The sequence below is a fragment of the Phoenix dactylifera genome, chromosome 11, assembly GCF_009389715.1.
Source record: "Phoenix dactylifera cultivar Barhee BC4 chromosome 11, palm_55x_up_171113_PBpolish2nd_filt_p, whole genome shotgun sequence".
Lineage (NCBI taxonomy): Eukaryota > Viridiplantae > Streptophyta > Magnoliopsida > Arecales > Arecaceae > Phoenix > Phoenix dactylifera.
The window spans coordinates 3,643,080-3,656,362 of NC_052402.1; the positions used below are offsets into that span (position 1 = coordinate 3,643,080).

Below are 13,283 nucleotides of genomic sequence, written 5' to 3' on the forward strand. Positions count from 1 at the left end.
GCAGGCAGAATGGATTTAACCTCTCCATAAAGAACCACTTGGAGAGGTCATGAAGCTTCATGCTGTTCACATACTTTACCTGATATCGGCAAAAGAGCAAATAGTATCCAAGACAAACAAACCTATGGTTCGAGACCAGAAGACTATATTTCAATAGTCTGAGCACTTCAAAGAGGCAGCAAAGATGATGCAACCAAAAATAAAACTAAACGAGAATAAAACAAAAGGAACCTTACATTGTCACTACTATCCGCAACAGCTGGAACCTTCTTCTTTCGACCTACACATGCATGCTTATTTCGCACTTATGAAAATATTTGATATGGATTTGTCAATGAAGGTCATAGAAGATTCTAATAAGGAAGGTGATTCAGATTTTGATTAAAGGGTCTTAAAAGCATAGGAGGCTGGATGGAAAAGACCAAATAGAAATAATGAGAAGGATCTAAGAAAGCAAGCAAGGGAGGCGAACATGAGTCAAGATTGAAATGAGTGCAGAAAAATTCAATCGACATGCCAAATGAATAGGATAAGATTTGTGGATTACGTCCTAATAGCGACAACAAACAATAAACAACTCACAAGGTTAAAATCACAAGATAATACAACTGAAAGCTGAAATAAGTAGAGAATGAAATAAGATTAAATGATACCAACCACTAGATGGCATAAAGAAATCTTTACCCCTAAAAATAGAAATATATGCAAATGCATCATGACACAAAAGGCTGTGTTATATACAGAAGCATAAAAAGAATTTTTTCTCATTCATCTTGGAAAACTAAAAACCATTTACTGAAACTGAAAAAGTAAACGCTGGAAATGATTGATAACAGCATAAAGCCACTAGTTGCTCATATTATTAATGGAAAGCAAAGCACTAGTCGAAGGTGGATCTTCATCACAAGGAAACAAGCTATGTATGCTTCACAATGAGGCTGGGCCTGACAATTTCCATGAGGGAATGAATAGCCCAAATATTGCATATAATTTTCCATAATTCACTATTCCTCGACCTGATTAGTTGCTGGACCTTGAATCATGTCCTCAAGATCATAATTGAGTTTCTCCCATGGCCTCCTTACTACTTTAATGTTGGAGTGCAATTTCTCAAAGATTAAAGAATAGAACTGTCTGGGATTCAAATTTTTTAGACATGTAAGCCACTTAAAGATGAAGCTGATAGCAGAATTTTGTCTGAAAAATCAAGTACAGTCCAAACAAAGGATTACTCGTATTGTCCAACCGGATGTCAGCGATAAACAAAAAAGAAAGAATCTTGAAATTAGTAAAGAGATGGAAAAGATCAGATATTTATACAGAAGAGCTTTCTCAATTCCTCTTGCTTGAGAAGCATATAACAAAGCTTCTTAGTGAACATAAAATCATGAACCTATCAGGCTCCAATTGCCATAAATCCTCGGACAAAGAAAATCCTAATACAGACCCAACTGTTGGCAGAAGAAAAAATTACGGAATTAAGTGAAGTTCAAAGGCAAAACTATTGTATCAATAAAAAAAAATGACATATATTGACTTGATTCTGTCCAAAGGCAGGAAAAAAAGATCAACTCTAAGGGTATGTGATCATCAGGGCACTCAGTGCTGCCCCGAAATAATAAATAAATAAATAAATAAATAAAACCCCGGAATAGATAGATAAATAAATAAAAGAATCCTCATTTTGATTCAAGAAACCATCCTAGCCGCAGGGTATGAACTTGCAAGCTGGAAAGATCATCCCCGTGAAGCAGAGAAGACATATGGTCACAAGATTCTGGGAGCACCACCGGAGAGGCCTCCATTTGATCTCTACGCTTGAGCTCTTCATTCTTTTCGAGGTCTGCGGCTCCTTGGACAGATCAAAGCTGGCGCCTTTCATCCTCAACTCCTGAATGGACCTCGTGAGGGCCCGCCCGTCGGCTCTCTCCCTCTGCAAATGCCTCGAGACCTTCCAATATCCGCAGATCTTTATCTGCACCGCACAAACCAAAACAAGCGAGGTGAGAAGGGACAAGCAGGAAGGGACCCACCAGTTCTTGCACGCCCTGCGATCCTCCGACTGGTTAACCGAGGAGGTGAAAAGGAGGGTGAGAGAGATTCCATGGAAGGCGAAGTAGAGGCAGCAGAGCTGGAAGGCCCCGCGCCTGATGGTCTCCAGCCGGGCCTCGATTGCTCCAATGCGGTGCCCATGGAGGTCTTCCTCCCTCTGCCAGAGCTTGAGGAGGAGAAGGTGGCCGGGGCTCTTGGAGATTTCGGTTAGGGGGTGGTGTTGGATCGCGCCAAGGGCGGCATCAGCAAAGAGGCTTTGCTTCTGGGGCTCGATATCGACTGGGATTTCGACGACATGGTTATCTCTTTGTTCTGCCATTGTAAGACTGGGAAGATGGAGGAAAGAACCAAGAAAGAATTGATATGGGGTTTTGGGAAAGTGAGAGAAACAGGGAAGATGGAAAAGGAAATTTGGTTGGCAGAAATGGTGGGGGTTTGGATTGGGCGGAGAAGAGGGGGGGTTTAAAAATTCGACCGTTGTTTGTCCTCGAAGCCAGGTTCAATTCTGTGAAGGAGTAGAAGTGAGCCGCTGGCTTGGTTGGGGCCCAAGTGTCTGGATTTGTGCGTGATGCGCATGCTTGTAGCTTATGGGCTATGGACCGGATGCAATTAAGCCTAATTCATCTAGAAGGAACTTTATTTTGGCTAAGCTTTGATGCTGTGAATGGCGTGAATCTTCCACCCTACATTAGGACCTGGACCCGTTCTACTATTGTTGTATTTTTAATCTTGGTCGATCCAGGCTCGAATAAGACCTCAGGGTGCAAATGGCTCGAGTAGATACATTTCTGAATACGTACAAGGCTCGTCTTTGACTCAACCCGTATACACAAAACTCAGTTCCATCGGAGACTTGGACATCAAAACTAGGACAGAGATGTGAGTCACAAAAAATGAGACCTGACTAAATCTGTAAAAATTAGCTTACAAAAAATGAGTCTAAGACTCTTAAGCTGAAGAGAGAGACGAGCTGATCTGACCACCAACCAGCTGCATTATGGGTCAGGAGGTCAAGCTGGGCCAGAAGTGGGTCGAGTTAGACCTGGATGCTACTTCACCCACCCAAGTTGCAGCCCTAGTCAGGACCCAGGCAGTTTGGATCAAAGGGAACCCAACACGTTCTCTAGCACCCGCATTAAATGTCGCTATCAGTCTAATAGAAATCTACCAACCATCCGATCAACAGACCCTGGAGCTGCGTCTGTGCCGTCCCTAAACCGCGGCGTTAGATACTTCCGCCCGCATTCCCGGCTCTCCTTCATTCCTTCCCACTCGTAGCCCGCCCCACCCCACCATTTCGCGCACGGAGGATCTCGCCTAGATCGGACGGGGTTGGAATGAATGTTAAGAGGCTGGTGGCGGTGATTTCATCTTCTCGATCCGCCGCCAGAGATCCTGTCCCCGCTCTCTCCACATTTGGCGAAACCAAATCTCCACCCCAGATCCTAACCCTAGAGCCCTCTCGTCTCGCACTCTCATGCTCTATCCGACATCTATCTCAGATAATAATCCTGATCTCGATCCCGATCCCGAGCTGCATGAGATCATTATCCAGATTTCTTGACCTGCTACTGGCTGAAAATTTGATCTTTACATGTTTCTTCTTCGTATCTTTTCCATCTGATTTCACTCTCCAGTTGCTCTTAGTGTGATTTTCTTCATCAGGGTACCAGTCCAATTTTAGATTTTGTTGCAAAGTTTTTCGTGCAGATTATGGAGAATGCCAGTGCGGCGACCGAGACACTTAATGCCCAGCCTAAAAACTCTTGGCTATAAATATATTGAAACCCTAAAAAAATTCTTAACTATAAATACATTAAGACCTCTAAATAATTTTTAAATATATTTATTATTAGTAGTAGTAAATTCGCCTTTGGCTATTGAGCTGCTTCTGCTTCCACGTCCAAGTCAGAAATTTGATCGCTTTTCATCAATAGGTGAATAATAAGCACTGCACCTTAGCTCCGAAATTAAACGCTCGCTGGCCTGTAGAAAACTTTTGACGGGGTCAACGATTACATGCCATCCGAGTTCCTCCATCCAGGAACGAAAAGTTCAGCGGCGAGCAACCGCACAAAACCGTCAACAGGCGATGCACAAACATTCGCGCATGATGCACCCCTCGGACCACGTCAAGTACCCTTGTGTGTCGTAGCAAAGCCAGATGCCGCTTCTGGAATTCTCTTAAAGTAGCATCATCTCCGTCCGCGTAGTCTGGAAACTAATTCCATGCATCCTATTGTTCCACGAATTAAGCCATCCATAGAGAAAATTTACATGAGCCACGATCCACAACGCTGTGCGGGAGCTGATGGAAATCCAATCCCCCTTTTTTTCCGAAAAAACCCAACTTCTTCGATCCAAATAGCATGATCATATATCACCAAGATCCATCAATTTCCAATCACACTTCGCCTAGACAATGCATTTGGCTATATCTTGCCATCTTGGAAGCAAGGGACCTAGAGAAAGTTGTGCTGATCTTCCAAGAATTTCCGCATAACCTTTCCATCTAACCGTAGTCCGCTGCTATTATAACCGCATAATACTATCAGCAGCCCCTGTCGTCAAGCCTTCAACTGGCATGTACCACAACAGTATCTTTACTGCAAATAAACACCAGCATATCTAACACGGGAACAGGAACCCTCAAGCATATTATTGTAAGAACATCTTAAAAGTATAAACCATCCATATTTCCCCCCTAAGGCCCCAGCACACGCACCGGAAGAAAGAAAAAGGCGAGTCATAAAAATGTCACCTGGTATTTGTACATTGAAGAACCAAAACACACAATAAGACCAATGTGGCATCAGAATCCGTGCTCCACTACTGCCATACGTCCTGTGCATACATGCATATATATTGATAAATAAACAAACAGGAGACCAGCAAGTCAGTCCCGATCTACCAATCAAAAGTCGGAGATCTCTCAATAAAATTTACCAGTCTGGTCTATATTGCAGATCTCGTGGCGTCTGCGCTGCTCCCAAACCTCCCATCGCCGTGGCGCCTGCCGAAGTGCGTGCTGAAGATTGAACCTGCTGCGTCCCCTACCTCGGACTTGCAAAGGGGGCAGAGGGCATTGATTTTGAGCCATTTATCCACACACACCATGTGGAAGAAGTGGGAGCAAGGAAGCTCACGGAGCTCATCATTGTCTGCATATTTTGCAAGGCAGATACAGCAAACCTGCAGCAACACGCACTGAATGAATTATGATTTAATAATAACTTGCAACATCACATCTTTATGAGAAATCAAAAGTAAACATACAACAAGGATGTATACCCTAAATGAAACCGATACTTCTACCAACACTCATAATTTTTAGATCTTGATTGATTATATTTACCTTAAATTATCACCTAGAACTATATATTAAAGACAGAAAGGTGAGGCATATGACTCCTTACAACTAATAATATGATCGACAAGCTTAAATTTTTTTCAAGAAAATATTTTGTTACTGCTGGAGGGAATGAAGAGGAAACACATCACAGCCATCTAAGAAAGGAAGGGGGGGAACAACATGAGAAGACGGTAGAATGAAGGCCGATTCTGTTCCCATTCCATCAACTTAAAAAGATGAGAAGAAACCCAAAATGCAATAAGGAAAATATCCATATTCCATATTGCAAACAAATCCGGCAAATGTTAAAGGCAATCATCCATCTCCCCAGAACTCACATATTTCCTAGCAATGTCCGGCATGACACATCACCACCTCATTGACAACCAGACTTATATCAGCTGGTTGGGATCCCTTTCCACTAGGTAAAGGTCCTAGGTCGAAACCTGGGTGGTTGCCTCCCAGTCACATTACTATAAATAAGAGAATGAGAGGGCGAGAGAGAGGATCTTAAAATGCCAGTCCAATTTGGCACATAAATGTTAAATTTTCATCTTGTGATACAAAATAGCTACTAAACATGCATCTATAACCAATATTCCAGCATTCTTTTCCATCTAGATGATCCAAAAAAGGAGGAAACAAATACATTTCCTATGAGACATAAACTGTTGTTTGTTGGGGGGGGAGGTGGTGGGAGGAGGAAGGGATGATAGAAAACACATGATGTACCATTTTGCAATTTTGCAAAGAAAGGAGAATCCACAAGTGAAACTGGTAATCAGGTATCAGTGATCATTTGTAGGAACCTCCATCCTCAGCTTGAGCACATAAAAGAACTTTTTTAAGTGGTCTTGGAGTTGCCCTGGTAAACAATGTCAACCACGCGCATAGGACATGACTTAATCAAGAATGCTTCAGCTAAACTAAGCTTCAGCTGGACTTTTAATGCCACCTGCTATTTACTTCACTGCAAGAAATAAGAAGCTAGCAGAAAATCATATGTTCCTGCATCCTTAAACTCCACAAGTTTTTACAAAATCCAAGACAGTAAACCATCTTATAATACTTGGAAAACCAGCAGCAACCATTGCTACCTTATATGTGCAATTTTTTATAACATAACATGTGGGAGAATGACTTAAATATTGCTGTGTCAGATATTCCTTCCAAAATTAAGCATAAGCCACTGCACAACAATTATTAACATCTCTTGGCTTCCTAATCTCCCTCTGAAGACCAATATTTTTTAATGCTAACTATAAAAGAAAAACTTAGGAAAAAAGTTATGTTCAGCCACCTCCCACAAATCCATTATCATTTCATAACATTATCATACTGGATAATTTTGATTCCTAGTCCAAAATAGTCCACCTCATTATGAAAGCAACTACTCCAAATTAACTAAAAAGATAACATGTTACATCATTACCATTCTTGTTAAAAAAATTAACAAGAATTCTCCAGGTAAGAACAAGTTTTAGAAACTTGAAGAGCATGGAAGGAAACAAGGATGAACACAAGGGTAACTATTATCAGAAGAAACTTCAACCAACCAATTAAAAAAACTTCTTACAAGATGCGAACCTATAGCACATCTTCTCAATAATCAGATGGTGCTCATCTTCTCAGTTCCAGAGAAGCAAAGACAGCCAAAATAATTTCCCCTAAATTCTGTGCCTAACATCATGCCCAAGCAGGAAAGCACCAGACATCCTCTTTCGAATTAGCATAAACACCAACAACTTATGCAAGTTTACTTTTGGCCATACTATTCAAACTAAAGCAGGGTTCTATAACATCCTAACTGCCTTAAGAGGAGATGCCAAGATCATATCATCTAAAAATTGAATCGTATCATCTGGAGCTTCACATGTAACGCATGTAAAAACCACAAACCAATTTGACTGCCCAACTTCTGAGTCATTCAGCTTGACATGAAGACCATAGCAAAAAAGGACCCTCAACAAAGTCATAAGCTTCTTTTCTAAAACAATTAAGTGATATCTATGTTTCCTCTTACACCAAAGGTTCAAATAGCAAGGGTGCAATCAAGATTCTGTTGTCTCATCATTAGGCCCCCTTGCTCCATAAAAAATGATAACTGCTATCAGCCCATAACTAAGTCAAGATTCATTTAATGTCATTGACAAGACTGATTAGGCAAAGATCATCCACCTCTTCCACATTAGCCATCTTAGGAACAAGAACAACAGAAGTGGCATAGAAGTCCCTACTATATACTCCCCTTATCTCATATGGCAAAAACCTACATTCAAGAGGTAAAGCAGTTCCGTAAGTGGGTGTAGCTAGTTGCTTTCCATTTTCTCAGGAAAATTAACAATCTGATACAAACAATGAAGGTCAACAACTCTGTGTATAACTATAATTAATTCTGAAATAAACACAAATTGATGATAAAATATAAAAACTCACAGCATCTTCAGCAGAAATAACTCGCTCCTTGTCAGTGCCAGCTGCCACGATCCCACCATCACCTAGGTTCTCTGAATTAATTTCACTCCCTCTATTTCGGCTTCTCTTTGCCTTAAATTTGTAGGTTGGCAGGGCATTGATTGCCTCAGAGGTAGCTCCTCTTGTCTGTCCCAAATCCTCTCTGAAGCCCAAAATAGATATTATGCAAGGCAAACAGCAGCAGATCGTGGCACACAGGATAAATGGCATTGCATACCCAATACAGCTGAATGTGAGGAAAGCTATACATAACCTGGAGTGAGCAAGTAGAAAGTCAGTGTGCACCATGATGTCAATGAAGTGGAAAGAACTAAAGCAATTATGCATGTACCTGTACAAGTTGGGAGCATCAGATGAAGATGAGTGCCCACCAAAGATCCAGACGTTGCCAACAACAAACCACACAGCAAAAAAACAGTCCAAAGCCATCTTGTAATGGTCAACCATTGCACTGAGCCTGTTGAGCATGCGATATTTTAAAACAATATATCTACTTATAAGTTCCAATATGCTCGAAAATTTATCTAGTAACTTCAGATTTGATTCAATGCTGTCAAAAGCATAGAAGGCAACACAAGAATTTCTATTGGAAGAGTATTGTAAGTTCTTTCTTTCTATCATACTTCGCATACTTTTACAAATAAAAAAATAGAACATGTCAAAAAAATTACAAGGCCTGCGCTGAATTTCTAAGCCATGAAAGAACATTTGTCCAGTCAGGCAAGCCCTTTGTCTTTTTTTTTTTCCTTCCCTGATCAACAGTAATATGCTAATTTGGTAAATACTAATAACACCGCAGGACATCCACAAATTTATGGGGTAAGTTTTCTTTACATATACATTAATGCCAAAAATCATCGTACATGATCCAAATTTTCACAGTGGTCATTCATCATTTTTTGCGCCAAACTTCTTTAAAGACCAAAAGAAGGAAAATGAAAAATAAATTTAATGGGGACTTATTAAAGTGGTCATAAGTTGGGGGAAACTACGCGAACTTCCGTCAAAAGATGGCATGTAGTAAGTGGTAACCATGGTATTGAAGTAAACAACATGAATTTTGTTCACCATGTGTTTTATGATGCATAGATCAGGATAAACAAGTAAAACAATTGAATTGGATGGCAAACAGGCATTTCAGCTCATGCACTTGCACACGCGCAAGTCAATTGGCGAGTTTCCGGAGTTACCAAATTCTTTAGAAAAAAAGTAAAAGCTAACATCCACATAAGTCCAACCAAAGCCTTTCTAGTATGACACTTAATTATCCAAAATGCATAAAACTTAATCCAGCTAGAACACACTAACAAGAAGACGACAATAATAGGAAAGAAGCTTCGATAGCCAAAAAAAGGCCTATACTATGGGGCATTGGACAGAAAAGGAAAGAAAAACAAAATAATTAAACCATGTTCAAGATATGGAATTTTTCCATATACTTTTAGTGCTAGGCTTGTGTTGGATGGGTATCATCCCATCAAAAACACTGCCATGGCCGGTCCCAAGCCTCGATAAGAAAGGTGGTGGGTTAAATTCAAATTATGAAATCGATCAACCCCAAATAATTGGGAAAGGCTGGATGACTATGGTTATGTTAGACTTGTTAAACATATTTATTTAAGTAATATATACTTCTTTCTTGTTCTCAGACATTTGTTACAAAGTGAAAATGGAGGTACATATTAGCTAAGAGAAGAGTGTCTTATGAAACGAAAGAGAAAAGCACAAACCTCAGGCAAAAGCATCCCACCATGCTGAGGATTTGCATCATATATAGCAGAGAGAAAACACATTTACGATAGCATCCACTCAAATCTCATTGAATGTAATGTGTACTCAGCAAAAATCAAATTCTTTGCATGCTCTCTACATTCTTGCAAAATGCACCAACCCCTCTGCTCCAGAGAGCCTTAACCACTCAGACAGTGCCGAAACTCCATAATACACCAAATATTGCTATAAATATTGCATTACTACAGTTTGTTGTTCATAAAGACATTTTGCATAAATCATGATAGCCACAAGAATTTAAAAAGATCAGATATCTTGATCCAGCAATAAAATTATATTTAGCAGTACTCGTATCACATGCATACAACTGAAGTTATAACATGAATAAATATAGTAAACAAAGTTAATCCATAAAGATTGCCCTATAAGCATAAGGAGTACATTAGTGATGATAAAAAGAATATAGAAAACGATTCCAAGAATCGGTTTGCTATAATAATTGCAAGATGAACCATACCTTGGACTAGAGATTATCAAGTTCTGTCCAAATCGTAAGACTGCTCCAGCGCTATGGCGGTTTTCTCCTTCCAAAGCTTGATTAAAAGAAATGGTAGTGTATGAAGTTGACTCGGGTATGTTGTTTTGGGACGAACTCTGACGCGAATGCTCCGTTTCTTGCTCGGAGCCTTGACCATTGCGATGAATGTAGCGCCAATAAAGATGAGGTAGAGTAGCAATACATCCTGCAGTATAGCCTATGACCCATGCAAATAATGGAGCTTGCGGATGCTCATGTCTTGACAAGGAAAGAACAATGACAGCTGCTATAATTTGGCTCACATTCACAATAAGCTCAATTGAAATCCACAAACCAGAATTTAAAGGGCTTCTGCGTCGGCGACCATGATTATCACCTCTCCTGATGGAAGAAACATTCCTAGAATTGGATGCAGTGGGTGATGGTGAAGATGATCTAGAAGTTGGAGCTTGTGTGCTTGTTGAAGGTCCATCTTCATAATGCAATTCATCTGAATCATTGTGATCACCATCATGAGAGATTGATGTGGAAGCAACGTCGCCTCTTGTTATAATAATGACATGTTCGTGCCCGCTACTACTGACTGGTTGCTCCATCAGCAGAGGATTTCTATCAGTTTGATCAACTTCACCTTGTGGTTCCAGAAAGGGAACAGCCATAAAACTCCACTACCAGATTTGAAATAGGAAGTAGCATAGGAAGCTAGCAAGATGCCCACTTTCCAATACTTCACCAATCTTTCTTAGTGACAGCTACGAGGTCTTCTTTCTGGTAACGTCTCTTAAACAAGGGAACAAAAAGCCACTTTCATTTCGCAGGAAAATAGAGATAATTTTACAGTATTAGGAAACAAATCTCAAAAAATCATATCTAGTGAACCATGAATTCAAAATTGATATATCCTTCTCTTTATCTTCTAAAATTAGAAACATATCAAGAGTAAACCATCCTGCAAAATAACTCACAGACCCAACATGCTGCTTACAGATGAAGAAGTAAAACACATTAAATGGTGTAAATAATTGAAGCTTCCAACGGTTTCAACCATTGCATTGCAGACATATGAAAGAAATAATGTACAAGAAAAGGGCTGCAATGATAGTAAATTATAATGCATTGATGAAGCAAAAAATATCCAGCAATGAGAATGCCATTTCGCAGGCCCACCTCCTGAATGCTTTGTAACCCTAAAAGTGTGCTAAAAGCAGAATGATGAGTTTCATGCAATGCATGAGACACTTACTTCGAGTATTACTTTACTGGTAGTTAGATCTTTCTATTAACATATATATTTAAAAAATATCCATCCAAGTGCCCATAAAATAAAGAAAGGGATCGATGCCTGAGATATATTAAGGTGCTTTCTTGTTATTATAGAAAAAAAAAATACAGCATTGTACTCATGCTAGGGAGAATAATATGAGCATTAAATTATCAACTTACAACAGGTAGCGCAACTACACTATTCTTCTTCCTGATGCTGCTATAAGGTTGAAATATTAACAGCTCAACACGATGTAAATTAGAACCACTGAGCACTGAAACACATACCCAATTTACGTGCTTTAAGCGCAATCCTTTAAATGGGGAAGCATACTGCTTTGCTAATTTCTCATCACCAACTTGTTTAACAATCGTTTTGGTTGCGGAACTAGTATAGGCAGTAGATAAACAAACTCCTAATCAGGAAATAAGAAATAATCAACAGACACAACAGTATCACACCTAAACATCAAAAGCAACAAAAATTCTCTCGAGCTAACAGTAGAATCATTCGTTCGAATGCTCACAAACTATTAAAAATCCAACAAGATTCAACAAGAAGTACTAAACTTTAATACATGAATAAGTAAAAGACCATCAAACTCCCACGAAACCCAAAATCCAGCAATCAAATCCACACGGCGATAACATGTTAGTGGAAACCCATGTCTAATTGACCTTTTGACACATGAAAATTAAACCCTAGTCATCAAAACAAGTAAAGTCAGTACCAGAAAATTCCTAAAATCACTCGTCAATCTAAAATAGATGCCCCAACAGAACCACACTCCAAAAAAGAAAACAAATTCTCCACTAGAATTCATACGCATTAAGCCGAACAGATCTGAGACAAAACCCCTAATTTAGAGAAGGTTTCATGAATCTAAGCACAAAAAATTAAAAACAAGAGAAATCCGAGATCGAGCTCACCGTGATCTAAGGAACGTCGGCCATTGACGCGAATTTAAGTGAGGGATCCGATCGATATCCTTCACAGCTTTCCTTTTTCTTTATCTTCGGGCTTTCTTCGTTCGATTTCCGAATATTTCTGGCATCCGCTTTCGATCTCAGATGCCTGCTTGCCTTGCGGAGTCGTTCTCGAATACTTATATATATTAAATACATCTACAATGGCCAGGAGGCGATTAAAGGAATTTCAATTTCCTCCCCTATGGCACGGAAAAAAACTGATATTCTTACCCTCGTATTTCACAGTGTCTGCTCTCTTCGTGGCGTGAATCAGCTAGGCAACAGCAAACATTTCCCGTCAAACGAGAGAGAAATAATATCAACGTTACGATGCCTGGGTAGGACTTTCGATCCCTACCGTCTGATCGTCGATCCTATTCCAAAGAAATCAGGAATTGGAAAGGTCATGGTGTCGATCTCGACCGGAGGACCACGAATTGAACGGTGGCGATACAGTAGGTGTTCATCGTTCTCTGCACCGCAATTTTGGGATTTGGACAGCGAAGTGGGGCCCGCACATCTGGAAGGGCATTGTTGTCTTTGTGCCAAGGACACGGTACGGATTTCGTGGTTGATATTTCCCACTCCCTAACCTTGCGTGAAGAACGGCCCGTGGAGTGGGGACCGATGTCGCGTCCCACCGTAATAGGGCACTTTGGTCATTTGGCAGATACCGGACATATTGGTCCGAGCAGTCCAGTCCTGGGTATGGTGCCCCGGCCCCCGAGTCAAGGATATCAAATCAGAACCGTCCGTTTCACGTGATGTGCCGCCTGTGGCTGCGATGGGACGTTCTCCTCTGATCGGACGGTTGTCATCGGCTCCGAAGTGGGAGGGGAGGAGTCCATCATGCGGTGGTGGAGAGGTGCGATCGCAGGGATGGATGGATGACTTGAATCGAAG

At 40.5% G+C, this 13,283-nt stretch overlaps 2 protein-coding genes across 8 annotated transcripts; both read right to left on the reverse strand.

Moving 5' to 3' along the window:
* Positions 1 to 1,297: 1,297 nt before the first annotated feature.
* On the reverse strand, positions 1,298 to 3,777 carry LOC103720949. Its single transcript, XM_008810933.4, has one exon. The coding sequence runs from the start codon at positions 2,369 to 2,371 to the stop codon at positions 1,703 to 1,705; it is 669 nt and encodes a 222-aa protein (XP_008809155.1). The 5' UTR covers positions 2,372 to 3,777; the 3' UTR covers positions 1,298 to 1,702.
* A 902-nt stretch (positions 3,778 to 4,679) lies between these two features.
* LOC103720959 (E3 ubiquitin-protein ligase At1g63170-like) lies at positions 4,680 to 12,512 on the reverse strand. 7 transcript variants are annotated; one of them, XM_008810959.4, is made up of 7 exons: positions 12,342 to 12,512; positions 11,700 to 11,799; positions 10,128 to 10,928; positions 8,211 to 8,336; positions 7,841 to 8,132; positions 4,999 to 5,259; positions 4,680 to 4,896 (listed from the first exon to the last, which is right to left on the reverse strand). In XM_008810959.4, exons 3-6 carry the CDS (start codon positions 10,805 to 10,807, stop codon positions 5,008 to 5,010), a joined length of 1,350 nt encoding a protein of 449 aa, XP_008809181.1. In that variant the 5' UTR covers positions 10,808 to 10,928; positions 11,700 to 11,799; positions 12,342 to 12,512; the 3' UTR covers positions 4,680 to 4,896; positions 4,999 to 5,007. The 7 variants fall into 7 exon arrangements, with proteins under 7 accessions (XP_008809181.1, XP_026665966.1, XP_008809175.1 ...); XM_026810165.2 differs by having other exon boundaries at positions 10,128 to 10,916; positions 11,700 to 11,827; XM_008810953.4 differs by having other exon boundaries at positions 11,700 to 11,827.
* Positions 12,513 to 13,283: the final 771 nt, after the last annotated feature.